Consider the following 19135-nt stretch of genomic DNA (forward strand, 5'->3'; position numbering starts at 1 on the left):
CACTGTCCACAGACTCTCCTGCTCTGAGTGACTGTTACAAGAGATGGAGCCTGACATCATGGATCAGATGGACTCAGCAGCTTTACAGGGACTGGTCCATGAACCAAGATAGGAGTGCACTGAGATAAAAGTGGTGGTATATTGAAAATGTGGGATCTGAGCATGATGTGAATGGTATGGAATAAGGGGTGGATACTGTCCTGGGTTCAGCAGTAGCAGCCATTTTTCTCCTTCTTAGTAGCTAATGCAGTGCTGTGTTTTCATTTTTTGGCCTGGGAACAGTGTTGGTAACACTGATGTTTTTAGTTGCTGCTCAAATGTTTGGTCTGGCCAAGGACTTTCTGAGCCTCATGCCCTGCCAGGGAGGAGGGGAGGATGGGAGGAAGCAGAGACAGGACACCTGACCCAAACTGACCAAAGAGGTATTCCATACCACAACACGTCATGCCCAGGATGTAAGGGAGTGATCCGGAAGGGCTGGGACTGCAGGGTTGGACGAGGTATCAGTTGGTGCTTGGCTGGGGGGAGTGGGGCGAGTTATTGGTCGGCTGGTGTTGAGGTGTTGTATTCTCTTCCCTTGTTATTTCCTTTATCATTATTATTATTGGTGGTAGCAGTAGTGATTTGTGTTATACCTTAGTTACCAAACTGTTCCTATCTCAACCCGTGGGAGTTGCATTCTTTTCGATTCTCCTCTCTGTCCCTCCAGGAGCAGGGGAGGGCAAGAAGGGGGGGAGTGAGTGGACGATCTGTGTGGATCGGTTTAAACCACGACACACAGTAATGAAAGAAAGAAGAAAAAGAGTTAACAAAATCTTCATATTCTAGCTTTTTCTACTTCATTGCTTTCCTTCTTGTACTGCATGGATAATGTGCTCTGGTAATAATTTCTAATTTTGGTGGTGTTTTGCTTCTTTCTTGGTCTGATTTTTGCATTCTCCCTTTTCAATTTTTCCTCCCTGTTCAGTCCACCTGCTGTATTTCCTCTGCTTTATTCCATACCATTTTCAGAGTGGTCCTTGAGGATCATGCCTCCCATTAAATAGATACATGTGTAACCCCTTTCCACTGGAAAACTATTTTCATATTCTGTCTGCATGCAGCAAGCTGCTGTTGTCCCAGATCTGTTTTTCACCCTGCCTTCAAGAAGCCAATAAATACACAGGGTCGAGGTATTTATTTATTCATGCCTGCAGAGATGGGTGCTAGCTTTGTGGAATTGCCACCCTTGTAACTAGGTATTGGTTTTTAATTCTGCAATATTTTTAGCTCCTCAGAATTAGGTTTCTATGCTTTTAGGGGGACATTTAAGTAGATTCTGGTTGATTTTCAAGTGTTCTGAGTAACTTCTGAAATCCAGCAGTATTCACTGCCAGCAGTAATTGAAAATCATAATTGCTTTCCTTTACATGCAAGTATGAATTAAACATGCATTAAGAGTTTATGTTTAAGCTCCCACCTTTGAAGATACTGACTATAAATCTTTTCTGAACTTCTGAATTAATGTTTTTAATTCATTATCTAAGAAAACATGGTTTCTTAGATGTGTGGCTTCATTTGATAAATAACCTTACATCACTCCTGGAAATAGATGTTTATTCTGAAAACAGTATGCGGTGTATAATAATCTAAATTTGCCACAAAGTATGAAAATTATGCAAGGTATGTGGTTGAACATGTCTCAATGAGAATATATGTTGTGTATTATTATAAGCTATACACTGCTGTAAGCATCTCTGACAGATTTGATATACCAAAGACAGCTGGGTTTGAAGAAACAGTGACTGTTTATCAAAGAATGACATTATCCACAGCCTAAACTTGGGACCTGTTAACTTTCAGTAGCACATCAGACAATCCCTGTTCTTTTCCTTGGATTATAAATACAGCTTTTCATACCAGAGACTTACGTTTTACGCAATAGGAACAACAGAGATGACCTTTCCCACTAATCTTGTGTTGGAATAGGTTTGTTTAAAAAAATGTATAAAAATAGTTATAAAAATATAAGGCAATATGGGGCTTTTGTGTATTTCAGCACAAAATAAATGAAGGCTGAAGGGCAGGGGATCTGAAACAGGTTTTTTTTCTATTCTTAAAATTTTTAATAAAAGACCATCAGAATTATATTTTTCTTGCTTTAGGCTGGAGACATACATGTTTGTTTTAAAAGTTCACCTCTCACTCTGACTTAGAAACTTTACTTTTGCCTAAGACCTTCCATTTTTTTCCTTTCCGGAGGATGTGGGTACAGAGCAACACATATACGTGCTGTGTGCACAGGTACCTAAAGCACCTTTACTGATTTTCTCAAAGTGATCAGGAAGCTATTATTTCATGAGCCAGAAATGAAGCTGGCTTCATTTGCGGTATCCATAATGCTGAGTAATAGTGATATCCATAATGCTGAGTAACTTTTACCTATTGTAGCATGCTTGTTGAGGGGCTGAAAAGATTTCGAGGCCCTCTGTGAAGGAGGAAGTTATGGGCAGGCAATAAGCAGAACCACCATAATGTGCTGAAAAAATACAGGATTTTAGTGTGGCATGTAAATCCCTGTGTCTTTACAGTGAACTGGAGAACTTGGCATTAATTTTCCACAAGAAGGGTGGAGGAGCAAGGCAGATTCTTACATTCTGCAGATATGAACATTGACCACCAGTAAGGTCAGAAACTGTCTTGGCTATAACTTCCATTGGGACCTTAGGCTAGATAGAAGGTGAATTACTGAAACCATTTATTAATGATAATTAATGGTAATTCTGTAATTCAGTCTGATGAAATGTATTTTTTAAGCAATTTGTTCATTTGATATTGATAACAATATCATTGGTTTATTATTCTATTTTTTCCTGTGATCTCGGGTTTCTCATTATGTCTGACAATCATTAATTAGCCTATTCAGACTGCAAAACATCAATAACACACTTGCTGTCATGTGTATTTGTTAGATACTGATTTTTATGAAACTATGATATGTCTGGTGTCCCTTTTAGCATTATATTGATCACAAACTCTGGGAGCACAGATAACATCAGGTAACAAATATGCAATGCATAAAACTGTCTTTCCATTTCAAACTGTCTGAGACTCTGGGAACATTTCTGGCTTTGTAATTGTCATGCTAAATTGAAAGTCTTCCTTTAATTAAGGAGGATGTCATCATAACACATATTTCTGGATGGCAGCTTTTGGATGCTATGCATTTCTCAGGGTGTTTGTTAGATATTTTGTATTCCCTCATTGTTCTCAATAAGTGCAACCATGTTGTTTTCCAGTGGCAGCTGTTACAATTTATTAGTGTGCTGGGACTGCATGGCGGACTGCTGGCAGGAGATTGCTCTGGCTATTGTCTCCCCTTGGCTGGCAGTGAACTGACCTGGCCAACAGCCAGTGGAGCAAACCTTTCTGCTCCCACTGCTGCAAGGAAAGAATTAATAGTTGTGGCATGTTGGTACAATCTTTGAGTGCTGAACTCAATTCCATGTATATTTTCACTCTGGCATTTCACTCTGTTTATATCTGTTGCTTCTTCAAGAGATTAGCATGGGTAGGGATTGTAAAGAACATTATTGTCACTGCTAGGATTACCGTTATTGTGAACACTGTGTTAAGAGCTGAGACTCTTTAACATTTAATTCTCAGGCCAAAATACTGATACCCTCTGAAGTCATGTCATTAGTTATCCAAGAGAGTTATTTATCAGGTGATTATTACTATTTATAAACACAGTGTTACAGCCCCCAAATACAGGAACTCTGAGCATTTTGCATCTTGTTGCAAGCTCCTAGGCTGTTTTCACTTCCATTAATAACTTGATTCATTCCAAGATGCAGAAATTTACACTGACCCTCTCTTTACCTGTAATTCACAGAGTCACACAGGTCAGAAAATGAAGCCCTTTGTTTATCTGTAAATTGTCAGAGCATTGGCAACTGCAGAGTAACCCTGAGGCTCTGCGGATGTCTGCCATCCCTTCCTCAGTTACCAGTCCTCCAGGTCATTTCTTTCGTTTGTACAGACATTCACCTTCTAACCCCATCTTTAAAGCATTATGGGAAAGGGACCTGGGGGTCCTGGTGGATAGGAGGATGACCATGAGCCAGCAATGTGCTCTTGTGGCCAAGAAGGCAAATGGCATCTTAGGGTGCATTAGAAAGGGAGTGGTTAGTAGGTCAAGAGAGGTTCTCCTCCCCCTCTACTCAGCCTTGGTGAGGCCGCATCTGGAATATTGCGTCCAGTTCTGGGCCCCTCTGTTCAAGAAGGACAGGGAATTGCTTGAAGGAGTCCAGCGCAGAGCCACAAAGATGATTAAGGGAGTGGAACATCTCCCTTATGAGGAGAGGCTGAGGGAGCTGGGTCTCTTTAGCTTGGAGGAGACTGAGGGGTGACCTCATCAATGTTTACAAATATGTGAAGGGTAGGTGTCAGGATGATGGAGCTAGGCTTTTTTCAGTGATATCCAGTGACAGGACAAGGGGCAATGGGTGTAAACTGGAGTATAGGAAGTTCCACGTTAACATCAGGAAGAACTTCTTTACTGTAAGAGTGACAGAGCACTGGAACAGGTTGCCCAGGGGGGTTGTGGAGTCTCCTACACTGGAGATATTCAAGGCCCGCCTGGACAAGTTCCTGTGTGATGTACTGTAGGTTACCCTGCTCTTGCAGGGGGGTTGGACTAGATGATCTTTTTAGGTCCCTTCCAACCCTTGGGATTCTGTGATTCTGTGATTCTGTGATTCCAGCAATCCCCTTCAGCCTCGCATTACCTGTACATTTAAGTACATTACCTACTCTGTAGCTCAAGATGTTTCTAAATATGGTGAGTTCCAGAAAGGAGGACATGGCACTCTCTTTGATTTATTCTTGTGTTCCAATGGAGGTGTTCTCACACCACTCAGAAGTGTTTTCTGGCTGTGCATGCTGCTGTTGAAAGTTTATTTCATGTTATCTTGAGCAATCTAGTTGATTCTGTGATTCCTCGATTCTCTAGTCTGATGGAAAGAAGAAGGGGAACATTCATTAAAGTCAATATAAGCTGCTCTTCACAAAATCTGCTACTCTGGGGTAGGACAAAAATAATTTGGCTTGACACAACTTAGCAAATCCATCTTGGATACTGTTCACCTTTAAGTAGATTTCAGTGTACACAGAAGTGTGTGTTTGCTTTAATAGTGCCTATGAACTGAAGTTAAACTGAAAGGTCTCATTATTAACTTCTCCATATTTTCCTCTTTTAACTTACACATTTTCATGAATTCACATATGTTAAACGGATCTAGTTTGCTACCAGCTATATTCTTTTGAACACAAATATCCATACTCATCATACATACACACATGCACGCTGAAAGTGTTAGAAGGGTTAGCAAGCAAGGAAACAACTCTGTTAATGTCTGTTAACTACAGATGTGGCTATGCATGGCTCCACGCAGAACTTTCTAAAAGTATTGATGCTACTCAGAGCTATCTTATAGATCACAGCGTGTCCAAAGACAGTTCAGACATCACCGAACTGTGCTCAGTGATTTCTGGGTGGGGGAATGCTTAGTGTCATGCAAAGCTACGCTCAGTGCTCAGCAAACTAGTGAATTCATCTTGGTGCATGTGCTCCATGCATCAGTGTTTTCAGGAGTTAGCATCTTAGCGCATTTGATAATCCACGTAGGTGGGTATTCTTGAAGTCCTGTGTTTAGTGACATATCTAAAACCAATCTGAGCATACCTGGAGAAATGATGTTTGTCTTGGAGTTAAGTACCTTTGGTGCTGATCTCTTTATTTACAAGACCTGCTCTTCTGAACACAGGAGAAATCAACTGCAGAGAGATGATGTCCTGCCTTACAGTGCTGCTGTGTTCCCAGCCACATCACTAGCTGAAAAGCCTTTACCCTTTTCTTCGGTCCTTGTACCCATACTCTCTCAACTGAGCAGAAACTCCCCACTTTTTGTTTCTGTATACTATATGTTTTCCATCTCAGCTGTCCTGCATTCACCCTCCTTTCTTTTCTGCAATCTCCCACTGAAGGAAGGGCCAGTCTGAAGCAGTGTTGTTCAGGAGCTTTCAATCCCAATCAGGTCTACTGTCACCTCAGTTCTTAACAAGTGTTCCACATCTTCTACATCGAGCTGCAAAACAATGGTTAAGTGTGGTGTCACTGATCTCTACCCCACCTGTTTGTGCTCTGCACTTTTATGTGTAAAATTTAAGAGAGGTGCATAGAAACTTGATCATTATATAGTGACCAAACTAAGAATAAGGCTCGTTGAATAAGGCTGAAAGATCTGCTCTGACTGCTGTTTTCTTCTTGTGCTAGGGTCAGTCAGATGGAACTCAACCGAAGTTAACGGACCAAAGCTGTTATAAATTGTATAGGAATGGCTTTTGCAGCTGTCACAGAATCTTCAATAGGCTGAAAGAGAAGATTTGTGAATGGTGCAGGTAGTAATGCTCACATCATACATGGGGCACATTTAATTCCAAAGCCTCAAAGAGCTTCTCTAATACACCACTGGATGTGTCATGACATATTTCTTCTCTGAGCTTCTGGCTATGTGACATTCACCATTCCAAGACCCTGAGCTTCACTTGAAGTTATGGGTTGCATGTCACAAAACCTTCCTTCCTTTTAGAAGGACTCATTCATTTCCAACTGGAAAATCTTCCATAAGATGCTGCAAGGGCAACAAATTACTGGAGCCCACGTGACAGCTTTTAGGCCCAGATGTGTTTTGCACTTCTTTTCCTCAGGACTTGTAAATCAATAGATTGTATGACACAAACAAGTTTAAAAGAAAGATGAAGCACAGGATTTCCTCCATGGTGAGTACCACAAAGATCACATAGTATCACACTGCTTTTATTTATGTTGGACTCATCATCCCAGTTTTAACCTTTGAACTTTCAGACATGCAGCCTTGCACACCTAATCACCTAGTTACTTCAACAAGCAAAGCCCAGTCGTTTACTTTGGAGACTGGACCTAAGATCGCAGGTGCTTCACATGTCTGTTCTGCAATTAATCACATTAGCTGAAAACCAACCACAAAAGAAAAGCAGCCCATTGCACTTTAGCCTCATGGGAAAAATGTTGATAGTAACATTACACTCAGAAGTTGGAAGACTCATTTCCATGGGGAATTCGTAGGTCTTTGCCAATGGCAGCACATCAGACTGAGGATGTCTGAGCAATGACATCAGGCACACCGCCCCTGGAGTCAAGAGGCAAGCTGGTCATAAAGTCAGAAGGAGGCAGGCTTGGCAAACTACCTCATGCCTATGCCAGCTTGTGCTGGTACACAGGGTGAGTTTCTGGCTTTGTTTTTTATAGTGTGATGGACAGGGACAGGGCTAATGAAAGGGGTGGTGAAAAGGAGACCTCAGGAAAGATCGTCTGCAGGACAAAATTTATGGCGCTGTTTGTTTTGTGGCTTAATTGCTGCTTTCAGTCATTTGCTCCCTGTGGTTCTGATTTTGGTTTTGTGGGTCTTTTTTAGGTTTTGTTTTGGTTTGGTATTTTTTTTTTGTGTGTCATTTTTTGTTTTTTGTTTGCTTGGCTTGGTTTGGTTTGTTTCTTTGTTGGTTTGTTCGGTAGCTTGTTTTTCATAGAATCACAAAATGTTTTGGGTTGGAGGAGACCTTACAGATCATCCAGTTCCAAAACCCCTGCCATGGGCAGGGACACCTTCCACAAGAGCAGGTTGCTCCAAGCCCCATCCAACCTGGCCCTGAACACTGCCAGCAATGGGGCAGCCACAACTTCTCTGGGCAACTGTGCCAGCATCTCACCACCCTCACAGGGAAGAACTTCTTAGTGAGCTCTTGTCATTGTCCAGATGCTGGGATGAAATTATAAGCTCTTGTGTGGTCTGTACCTTGTCTAAACCAGAACTTGGGTATGAATTTCTTTCAGTAAAGAATGAGGTTGGATGAGCTGATTGGTGAGATTGGTCAGTTGTCAAAGAAGAGTTGGAAGAAACTAATGGTTTTTCATCACTTTTTCATCAATGAATCAGTCTATTAAAATCATTGAAGTCTTTCTTTCAATATGTATTAGTGGGAACCCAAGGAAGGAGATGCAGCAGAAATATATCTCAGTAGATGCTTTGACATCACTGCAGTTAAATATATTTTCAGTGGCAGGGCATTTTCCTAGGACCACAGAAGAGAATCAGAAGCCAGCTATGTCATTTAATCCTATCCCTGCCAATGAAATATTTATGACATATGCTGTGGTAGCTGTCGAGGGCTTGTAAGACCACATTATGGCAGAAAGCCCTTGTGTTTGCAGTGACATAGCCCCAAATAGGTGAAAGAAGAGGCTGTATGTACAGACTCTGGGTAATCTGTTTAGTCTCTTCAGTCCTTTCATTCCCTGTAAACTTAAACATTAAAGAATGTCATTAGCATCAAATGTTTGTCCTCTCTCCTTCTGCCTAGGGGAACTGTGCAACCAACCACGAATCTTCTTTTGAAAGGGATTGCTGGTTTCCCTCTGTGCACACAGTGCTGGTTAGTGCATATTTATTTTAATGTTCATATGGCAAAGCAGCTGTGAAAATAAGACCATCTTTTTGGAAGAGATACATGTATATTTACTACACCATGTATATGCCAGTAGGTCTTTTAACTAGCATGAAGGCAATTGATAAAAGGATTTTCCAAGCCACAAGGACTGGTTAGAGCATCACAGCCTCAGGGGATCATAGGGATCATTGGTAATGCTTTCTGTTCTGTACAGGATGAGTACTGATAGAGGCTTGCAATACATAGATATTGGTGAGCTGCATTCACAGTCTTGGAACTTCCCATTCTTCATTTGTAGTGCTAATGTCATGCTCATTGTAGACAATAAAATACAGCAGAAATAACCCTTTTCTCATGTTTGTGTTTATACCATTTAATCTTTGGCCAGAAACTTCATGGGGTGCCAGCACTTGGGAATACCCACAAAAATATGCAGATACGCTCATGTACATGCAAACCAGCACTTATTATTTTTTAATTATACCAGAGTTGCTTTGGAGTTCATGAACATGCTGGATGAAATGAACTTCCCTCTGGATGGTCTAGCACAAACTCAGCATCTGAGCCTTGCTAAAGCCCTATTTTGAGAGCTTAATTGCAATTAAATGTTGGAGTAGCCTCATGCCACGTCTGCAAAGGGAGCATGAGTAGAGTTTGTTCACTGTGAAGTAATGGTTGTGTTAATAGTTACAGGTAGGGTGACTGGGAATCCATGCCTGGAGAACCTGTGATCTTGCTGATTTCGTGCCCTCTCTGGCATCCTGTGAAAAATCTCACATGACGGCTTTGAGGATGGCTGGATCCCTGCTGGTCAGCTGCTCCGTTCAGATAATTCTTCCTTGGATATTCCTGGATGACAGAAATCCCCATCAAAACCCCTGTCAGGAGGAGAAGAGCAGCCTGAGGTATGTCTGTATTGCTGTCATTTCAGAAAGCCCATCAACACCACTTCTAGCCCAGCAGCATCAAACCAGTAAAACATCATGGCATGGAGCTCAGCTTAAGGTGATTTGTTTGTTGCAGGGTAGGGTTCGAAGCCTTGGCTGAGTCCAGTGCTGCTGCTCTCTTCAGTCTCTCACACAGGTTCAGGGTGTCCCTGCCTCAGCAAGCTGCAGTTCACAGCATCCATCATGGCTATGCCCAGGTGTCCCCCCAGGCAGCACAGAGGTACCCACTAAAGCCTGGCTGGGTCAAACCCCACAGGTCCCGTTCCCTGGAAGGGCTCTCCTTTTCTGGGCAATTGAGCACCACCCTCAATCAGCCCAAAGTGCTGTGGGGAACTTGTTGGTGTCAGGAGGTGTGCCTAGAGGCCTCTGCGATGGGCTGTGGGGGAAGAGGTGCTGCCTGGTTTTGTCTTTGTTTCAGTTGCTGGGAGGGAAGGATGCTGTGCCTGCATCCTCCTGGGGGCTGGGCAGTGAGGACAGCAGAAGGGCTGTGAACAGACTGGACTCCTCCCGCTGAAACATCTTTAAAGGTTCACCTTTAAATTTTCTTCTGACTACCAGCAGTCACAAGCATGTAGTTCAGCCCCTGCTATGAGAGGAGATGTCCACGTCCCATTGGAAGGTAGGAATGTGAGGTTACACTCCGTTTAACTTTGCTCTTTTCCCCTGTTAGTGACTGCCCAGCTCTCCTGCCTTTTCCTGTATTCTTCCAGTGGGTTGATTTTCCTGTAGAAAGTCTTGCTGCATTCAGGAAACTGAATGGGCAAAAAGCCAAAGAAAATTACTTATTTTGCCCCTATAGGGTTAATTTCTGGCCACTGTTTTCTGCATCAGCTTTCTGAAGGTAGCACTTTGCCATCTCATTGCTGTAGCTGCAAAGGGACAGCACAGCCTCTGTCAGCCTTGAGGAGCACATGTCAAGACCAAGCATCTCCCAGTTCATCCTGGGGTGAGGGAAGGAACCACAGCTTGCTGAAGGAGGGACACCCAAACCTCTGTGAGAGAGTGAAGAAGGCAGCTGTGTCTGTAGGTACACACAGCAGATGTTCTTCCCTTGCTGCTTATTATGGGGAAGTTGGGAAGTGGAGTGTCCGCAAGGAATTTTTGACCACTAAGGCCTTCTTGCTCACCAGTAACCCAGAGGCAGGGGGATCCTGAATACTGATGTGCAGAGGGTAATTCCTGGTGCCATTCTTTGCATCAGTCTTTTTAACTCACATAACAGCTTGCCACAGGCTCTGAAAACTGCAAGCATAAAACATGCCAACGGGTGTATAAAATGAACAGCATAAAAGTGGAGAAAAGTAAATTGTGCTTCTGGAACTTAGGGAGGTCTCAGATTTTGATCAAGGTAACTTTAGCCTTTGACAGTGCTAGACAGTTTAATTTCCCCACTCTCATACATTAGCAAAGTGTCTCTGCAATGTCCCTTGTACTTTGAAAGAACAGCTGCACATTAAAAGAAGCCCTCAGTCTCAATTTAATGGAAACACATCTCACAGTGATTTTATTTCATGGTAAAACCCCCTCTCTCCCAAGGAACACAAATCTCCCAGCTTATGGAAGGGCAGAATCAGCCTTTCCCTTTGGTTGCAGAGCTCATTTTTTCCTGTAAACTGGATGTTAACAGCTCTGACACTATGACAGATTCCAGAGGCGGCTCTGGCACCATCCCGGTGGATCCGTAGTGGAGGCAACAGCAGGGCTGTGGTGTGTGCTTCTGACTCCAAGTTTCAGTTGCCCGGGGAAGAACCATGCCAGAGTATTTTCTTTTTCCTCAGAGGTGTGGTGAACACAGTCAGGAGAGCGCTGGCCTTGTGGTGCCTGCCTGTGTCCAGTGCCACAGGGATCCGGCAGCAGAGTTAAGGATCCAGATGAGTTCAAGGGTGCTGGGAGTGATGTGTTCATCTGGGTTCAAGACGCTCACTGCACGTTTGTAAATGCGTGCATGTCAAATACATGTGTGTGTAGAGTCCATGTACATGCGTATGAATATACATATTTCAATCTAACCATGATTTCTCTTAGGTGTATGTATTGTCAGGGGTATTCCAGGAGGGTTATACATCTTAAGTGCACTGAGGTAAGGGAACAGATTATTTCCAACACTTTGAGGATCCTTCAGTATAGTAAAGTCAAAGGCTTTTAGGAATAAAGTGCTGGGGGATGGTGGGAAGCTCCAGGTTGCAGTAATAATTACTTGTGAAGAGTTCCACCCTCTGATAAAAATAAACATCCCAGGCTCTTTTAAAATAAGAAGTAATCTTAAATATGAAGACCCCTAAATCCACCGGCAGCTCATTAACCAGCTGCTTTCCAGGACAGATTTAACTGAAGAAGAGATTACTTACCTCCACATCAAGTCCAAAGGAGTTTTCTGCTGGGGACCAAGGTAAAGCATAAGCTCTTAAGCACATCCTTAACTCGAGCATGCTTGCGGTAGCTGGGAGCTGCTGGCCACGTTCGCTGAGGGTGTCCCCCTCTTGATGTGGAGATGGCTGAGCAGATGGGTGCTGCTTTGCCAAGCTGCCCAAGCCCTGACTTGCTGTTGCTCCTGTCCTTGAGAACCCCTTGACCTGCTGGGAACTAGCTCAGGGGCCTGTGCAGGCTGTCTCCTCCCACCCCATGGAGGGTTGAGTAGGTCAGAACTAGGATTGAGTGATGGGTGCTGTGATGCTTGGCTCAGGAGGGGCTCATGGCTTGTATGAAGCTGAGTTAAGCAGTACTTGAAGACAGCAGGTCAGAAATGCCCTGTCTGGCTCTGGGTGGCATGGCAGGAGACCAGGACCACGACAGCTCACCTCTCCTCCTTCTGCAGCTCCTCACCTATCAGTGGGGTTTGTGTTAGCTGGCTTGAATACCATCGAGGTGTCCCCCTGCCCAACCCTGCCTTGTCTGCCAAGGGGTGATGGAGGAAGGGTTTCCTGAATACTTTTTCCTGATTTATTTTGTCTCCAACAAAGGCTTTGTGTTCAGCTCCCATCATTGTTCCTCTGGATTAATAACCGGAGCAGGTTCTCCCTGTATATGTTGGGCGCCATTCAGCTTAACCCCACGTGCTCAACCACATCAGCTCTTGACATCAAGAGCCTGCAGAGTCATAGCCTCATCCTTCATATCACCAATGGTGATGCAAAGCAAGACAGCCCCTGGCCTTTGCTTCTCTTCTGTTCCAGCTTTCAGCAATGCTGCAGAACCTGAATTATGTCAAAGGGCCCTTTCTGGAGACAGGGGACACTGGTCATTTAAATGTTTCCGATAAATTGGTAAGAATTGGTACTCACAATGGAAAAATGAATGCCACATTTGTAGTCAGAAATCAGAGCAATGGAACAAGCTCAGAAGCTCTCTTAATAAATAGTCTTTAGCCCAGTATTATAATTAGTATTATATATAATATAAACACTTATACATATGTTATTTATCATTATTTTCCTCTTATACTTAACAGTTTCTGATCTTCCCTCCTCTGGAAGAGCAGGCTCTTGCTATCATGCTATCTTTATGATTTCTAACTTGGTTTCTGTGATGAAATAAAAAACCAGTCCTCACTTCGCAAACATGTGGTCATGCTTCTTAAATGAAACAGTGTGATGCTTGGAGTATCAGGGCTGTAATTCAAGTTGCTGGTCACAAACTGCCAAAGTAATATTTCTTTCAGGATATTGCCTTGCACTGAATCTGAAGATTGCCTTACAATCTGTTTCACCACACGGGGTATCTGTTACTGTTAGGGAGAGTGATTAGCAAACACTGGCAAGGCATTCTCCTAAATAATGTGTCACTACTACTCACTGGTGAATTTAAATGAAAAGATAAATATTAAACACAAGCAGCTCAGCTCTGCGCATGTTTTTCCTGTTGTTTTTTTACGTATTTATTGTAGCAGATAAGAATTTTTGATGTTTTGTGAGCTGTCATTTAAAACCAACAAATCAAAAATCCTTACTAAAGGAACTCCTGAGCATAGAAGCAGGCCTTCTCCTATTCAGAGCACCATAGCCAGATGTTATAAGTGCAGAAGTAAATGTTTAAAACACTAAGATGTAAGTAGCACATTTGCAGAGATTGTCCCCTTCAACTGAGGCTGTATTTGTTTCATCAATGATTTCAAACACTGAAAGTGCAATTTTTTGCATCAATTTTACACTGGTTTGGCTACTTCAAGTTGACTCTAGTGGCTTTGGCTATTGCTGTCCTGGTCCCAGATAGCAGCTGACTGAGAAGAGCTGTGCTACCATACATAGTAGGCATGCCAGCATTGCCCTTAGTTCTTAGCAGTAAAGTGCCTCTTCCAAGACAATGACAAACTGGTCCCAGATTCTCCATTCAGGTGAAGTATTTTCCTAGTCAGGCAACACCCAAGCTGGTGATAACAGCTTCCTACAGAAGAAGAGTGGCAGATGCCACAGAGAATGCTCTTAGACAAGTTTTCTTGCTTTCACAGGTGTACTACAGAATGCGAGGCTTGTTAGATGGTGGCCTTTAGAAAAGAGCCCTTAGCACTTTGGTGTTGAAGGGGAGCGCTTGAAATGATCTACTAGCTTGAATGTGCATGGGGCAGTTGACAAGAAACAGTGGAGGCAACCTTACTCTCGTTAGCAACATCTTAAACCATGGAGAGAGAATGTCCTTTCTCATGTTTCCTGCACAGATGCTGGAGATAATTCTGAGTCTGTAAGACTCTGCCGGATATATATATGCTGGATATATTTGCAAGACCTCATTCCGGGTTTGAGGAGTGAGTACATTCTTGTCCGGTCTTCAGACTGATGCAGTTTGGAAAAAAACAACCCATGCCAAAGTGAGGAACTTCTGTCCATGCAGTTCTCTGAGAGAACAGACGTCTGCACCATCTGCACCCACTAAGTGGGTCGCGTACACGTTCTGCAGTTTAGAAACAGCTCTGAAATTCAGTGGGGGTGGGAGCAGAGTGGTTTCTGTCCACCTATGCTATTTATTTTCTCCTTAAATGAGCATTTGCCCCGTAGTCTTGCTAAGAAGCACAGTTTAACTCAGAGGACACTCGACTCTTACTGTTCCGGGTGAATCTTGTTGGCTCATACGGGGTTGGAGCAACTTCTTGCCATCTAAGTCTCAGTCAAGCCCCTAAGCAGTATCACTTGGTGACAAGTGCCACTGAGCAAGGTGGCAAGTAATCCCAGCTCACGCTCAAATGAATTTGCAACTGTCATTCAGTTAAGTGCTTGCATACATTTTTCAATCTAATCTTATTATATTTAATGGGATATGGAATGTCCTTAATGGCTGTGCTACAGCTGAGTGATCTTCTGACTTGGAGCTTCAACCCGAGGCTGTACAAAACCAAACTGTGCAAACCTACTCTCACCCTGGCACTCAGGCCCTGCCTCTGCAATGTGCTGCCCATCAGTGTCCTCTCTAAAATGGAGACTGTACCTCCTTGGGAGTCTCAAGAAGCAGCCTAGACACACATTTGCCAGGAGTGATTAAGGTATAGCTGCTCCTGCCTTAGGCTGGAAGAATGGCCTTCTACAAGCAATTGCAACTCCCTTTTCTGAGCCGTCGTGCTACATGATGGTTAGACTATTACATGGGTGACAAGTACAGCTGCTAGTTACTAGCCAAAATTAAACCCAATCACATTAATTATGCAGATCTTTCTGTAGATGTTAAACCTTTCTAACTTTATCTAGGTATTTCCCCCAAGAAAAGAAGATTGGCGGAAAGAAATGCTTTCCTTTTTATGTATGCCTTATTATTAATCAGCTAACATCAACACAATCATTCTTCTCAGTTTATCTAGGACAGATGTCAGACTTACTGGCCCACTGTTTCCTAGGTCCCTCCAAGACCCCCTCAGAAATATGCCACACATTTGTACCATTTCTTGTGCTTGGATATCAAGTCTACTTTCAGCAGCAGCACCATGCTCTGTTTTGGAGCTGGTAATTTCACTGCAGAGTTCTGGGTAATTGCCATCTGGTCCTGGCAATTTGTGACTATTAATTTCATAGATGAGAATATATTTTCACTTTTCTGGTTTAACTAAGCTGGGTTGTTTGGTATGAAGAAGAGAAGTCTCTGGGGAGACATTCTAGCAGCCTTCCAGTACCTGAAGGGGTCCTACAAGAAAGTTGGAGGGGGACTTTTTACAAGGGCATATAGTGATAGGATAAGGGGGAATGGCTTAAAAAAGGGTTGATTTAGATTAGACATTAAGGAAGAAGTTCTTCACTATGAGGGTGATAAAGCACTAGCACAGGTTGCCCAGAGAAGCTGTGGCTGTCTGTTGTGGTTTAAGCCCAGCTGGCAATTCAGCCATGCAGCCGCTTGCTCACTAACCCCCTCCTTCCTTCCCTCACCCCTGGAGGGATGGGGAGGAGAATTGAAAGAATGTAACTCCCATGGGTCGAGATAAGAACAGCCCAGTAACTAAGGTATAACACAAATCACTACTGCTACCACCAATGATAATGATAAGGGAAGTAACAAGAGAAGAGAATACAACACCTCACCACCCGCCGAGCGATACCCAGCCTGACCCAAGCAGTGATCTCCCCCTTCCGAGTAACTGCCCCCAGTTTATATAGTGGGCATGACGTGCTGTGGTATGGAATACCTCTTTGGCTAGTTTGGGTCAGGTGTCCTGTCTCTGCTTCCTCCCAGCTTCCCCTCCTCCCTGGCAGACCATGAGACTCAGAAAGTCCTTGGTCAGAGTAAACATTACTGAGCAGCAACTAAAAACATCGGTGTTATCAGTGCTGTTCCCAGGCTGAAATTCAAAAACACAGCACTGCACCACCCACTAAGGAGAAAAATGACTGCTACTGCTGAACCCAGGGCACTGGCCCATCCCTGGCACTGCTCAAGGCCAGACTGGATGGGGCTTTGAGCAACCTGGTCTAGTGGAAGGTGTCCCTGCCCATGGCAGGGGGGTTAGAACTGGATGAGCTTTAAGGTCCCTTCTAACACAAACCAGTCTATGATGATTCTATGAATTCTGCCTTCTTTCAGCAGAAATCTGGCAGACTTTTTGCTCCCAATGGGTTCAGAAAAGATCATAAAATTTTAATGCCTATTTCTCACAGCCTTTTAATTAAAATTTTAACAATTTTAAATAATTTTACACTGAACTTGGTACTATTAATAGCAGAGGAGCTTTTATATTTGTTTTAAATTTAAATCACTAATTTATCATCCAATAAGATAAATATGATTCTACTTGGCCTATACACTGAAAAGGATGCTACTGCTGAGTTCAGTGACAGGCAGTGTTTGTAAGAACACTCTTTCCAGCTTTCCTGCTAGCTTCATAGCACTAAAGAGGAAAAAGAACCACAGCACCAACTGGTGACTTAATTCCATGGGGCTACACCTCCAGACAACACTTATTTTCAGTGTTCCACAAGAAATGCTTGGAGACAGAATGTAGCATAAGAGGCATTTGTACAAATTATAGAATAAATGTATGTCAACAGCAGCTACGTTTCAGACTATCAGTGTTGACTGCTGTATCACTTACAAACAAGAAATGAAGCCATACCTACATGATTTATAAGCAAGCTGTAACGCTGGCTCTACACTTGCCATCCTTAGCACAAGAGACAACACACAGTAAGGCAGTTCCTCTGATTTAAAAAATAAACTATTTATGTTCAGCCATTGCCAAAGCTTAGGACAGAACTTCACCAGCAGCACCAGTCTGAGCTACATTCACCCTCAATGACAAATGCAATAAACATGACAGCTGGAACGTGCCAGCTAAAAGACCATGTCTTTAAAAAAGGGTACAGCAGCCATTCCAACAGCAGCGTATCTCCTTGTTTTCTTTCTAATAACAGCTACTGACCTAGCTCAGGACCGCTCATTTGCACTACGTGTAAAGTCAGGCAGGTCTGTGAGATGCAATGTTTACAATATCAGATTAATACACGTAATATCTTAATACGAGGCCCCAGTATAAAAAAAAATATATATCTTTTAGCTATCACATTTCAGAAGAGACAAACATTTGAATGAGCAGCCAAGTGTTTCCTGTGTTTGGTGACTACTACAGACACGCAGCAGCTAATGTATGTAATACACAGTGTCAGTGACAGAAAAAGCTCATTTTTTCCTTCGCTGCTCTTCAAGCAAGCATTACCTGAACTAAAAAGCTGTCCATCCAAAGATGCAAATGTCTATAAATTGAGTGAAAGAATCTACATCCCACCCCCCATTTCTATTGCCAACCTTCAGTTGTTCATTAATTAGCAGGGGGTTGTTTTCTAGCTTTACGACTTGCAAAGTGCCTTTAAATTCTTGTACCCTTGGAAAGAAACTGAACTACAGTGTTTTTTAAAAGAATAAGAAGGGACAACAGAAGGGCAGCAACACGGTAAATGCATATAGAACTCTCAAATTCTGGAGACATGCAAGGAATACATATTTGGTTTATCTCCCACATCTATAATATCCATCTGTTTCAAAACGAGGAACTGCAAGATTTTCTGATGAAAGTGTGATGTTCATGTTTGCACCCTCTCTTTTAGCAGATACAACATTTCCTGTGGTCATGACCTGCTCTAAAAATGACAGGGAAGCTGCTGATTTCCTCAGGACTGTCAGTTCTCTATGCTCTCCATGACTCAGGGTTGGGGGAATGGGACACCCAGAGCTTCCCCAGCCAGGTACTCAGCAGAGTAAGGAAGACTTGACCTTTCCCTGGCATTAGGAGCTTGAACTTTTCCCTGTGTTTGGGCTACTGCCAAGTGGCCACACGTTATTTATGGGCTAGTTTGCCCACAGCAAGTTGCTTGTTTGGGTCAGCACTGCAGACCATAAAGCAAACACAGGGAACACTTAATCTGAAATAACAGAGCAAGAGCTTGGAGGCAGCTGAGATTTTATTTCTGAACATTGGTTCTCTTGGGAAATCAAAGCCTAAGAGCATTTTTCCACATGTAAATGCGTGTTTAGTGTAACACAGTAAGTTCTTCAAGCGCTGCCTGGTAATGTTACTTGAAATAGCCTGCAATCTGACTGGGCAGAGCTGGGAGTTCCTCCTTCCAGGTAGTATAAAAAACCTCTGGGGTATGCATCTGACACAGGAACCCTCCAGTGTCTTCCGTCACAGCAGGTACCTACAACAGCTGTCCAGCTAAGGTGTCTGACATGCCTTTGTGTTCTCTGCTAACTAACAACAGAAATAACATTTGTCTGAATTCTTGTATTCCAGGTCAGCTCTTGCTAGCCAGTGAAACCCAGCTTACCTAACCCCTACTCTTCGTGAGGAGTGACTATCACTGAGGTTTTCAGTAGGTGGATGCATTTACCTTGTGGACTCAATTAGCATGTAGGTTTATTATAGTGATGGTCCTAGCACTGACATTTCCTTTACTTCCTAGCATTTATATTATTATTTGTTTATTTAGTGCATGATAACATGAGAAAGTTGTGTGAGCTCTAGGAAACATGGATGTTAGTGTGTTGTATGAGTGTATGGCTAACCCTATCTCGCAAAGCATATGCTGCAATTGCGCTTCCCATGTTTGCAAATGGAACTGGCTTTTGCCCAAGTAATTCAGACTAGAACAGACTACGCTGTGCAACTTTGTGTGGAGGTGAGAGAAACACATTTCAGCAGAGCTGTGCTGACAGCTGGAGTCCCAGTGACACAGTACTGCTCACTAACCTACTTTTCT

The 19135-nt window shown here is 43.0% G+C and overlaps 1 protein-coding gene across 13 annotated transcripts in view; it reads left to right on the forward strand.

The window, feature by feature from the left end:
* The window catches only part of METTL21C (methyltransferase 21C, AARS1 lysine), a 28264-nt gene that overhangs the window by 1418 nt on the left and 7711 nt on the right, over positions 1 to 19135 (forward strand). The window contains exons 1-5 of one of the 13 annotated variants that reach the window (XM_065677965.1): positions 483 to 500; positions 2571 to 2666; positions 8440 to 8511; positions 9214 to 9431; positions 10032 to 10092. In XM_065677965.1, the coding sequence (XP_065534037.1) occupies positions 10062 to 10092 (31 nt within the window). In that variant the 5' untranslated portion in view covers positions 483 to 500; positions 2571 to 2666; positions 8440 to 8511; positions 9214 to 9431; positions 10032 to 10061. The other 12 variants (XM_065677966.1, XM_065677964.1, XM_065677969.1 and 9 more) reach the window with 12 other exon arrangements.

The sequence above is a fragment of the Lathamus discolor genome, chromosome 4, assembly GCF_037157495.1.
Source record: "Lathamus discolor isolate bLatDis1 chromosome 4, bLatDis1.hap1, whole genome shotgun sequence".
Classification (NCBI taxonomy): Eukaryota; Metazoa; Chordata; class Aves; order Psittaciformes; family Psittacidae; genus Lathamus; species Lathamus discolor.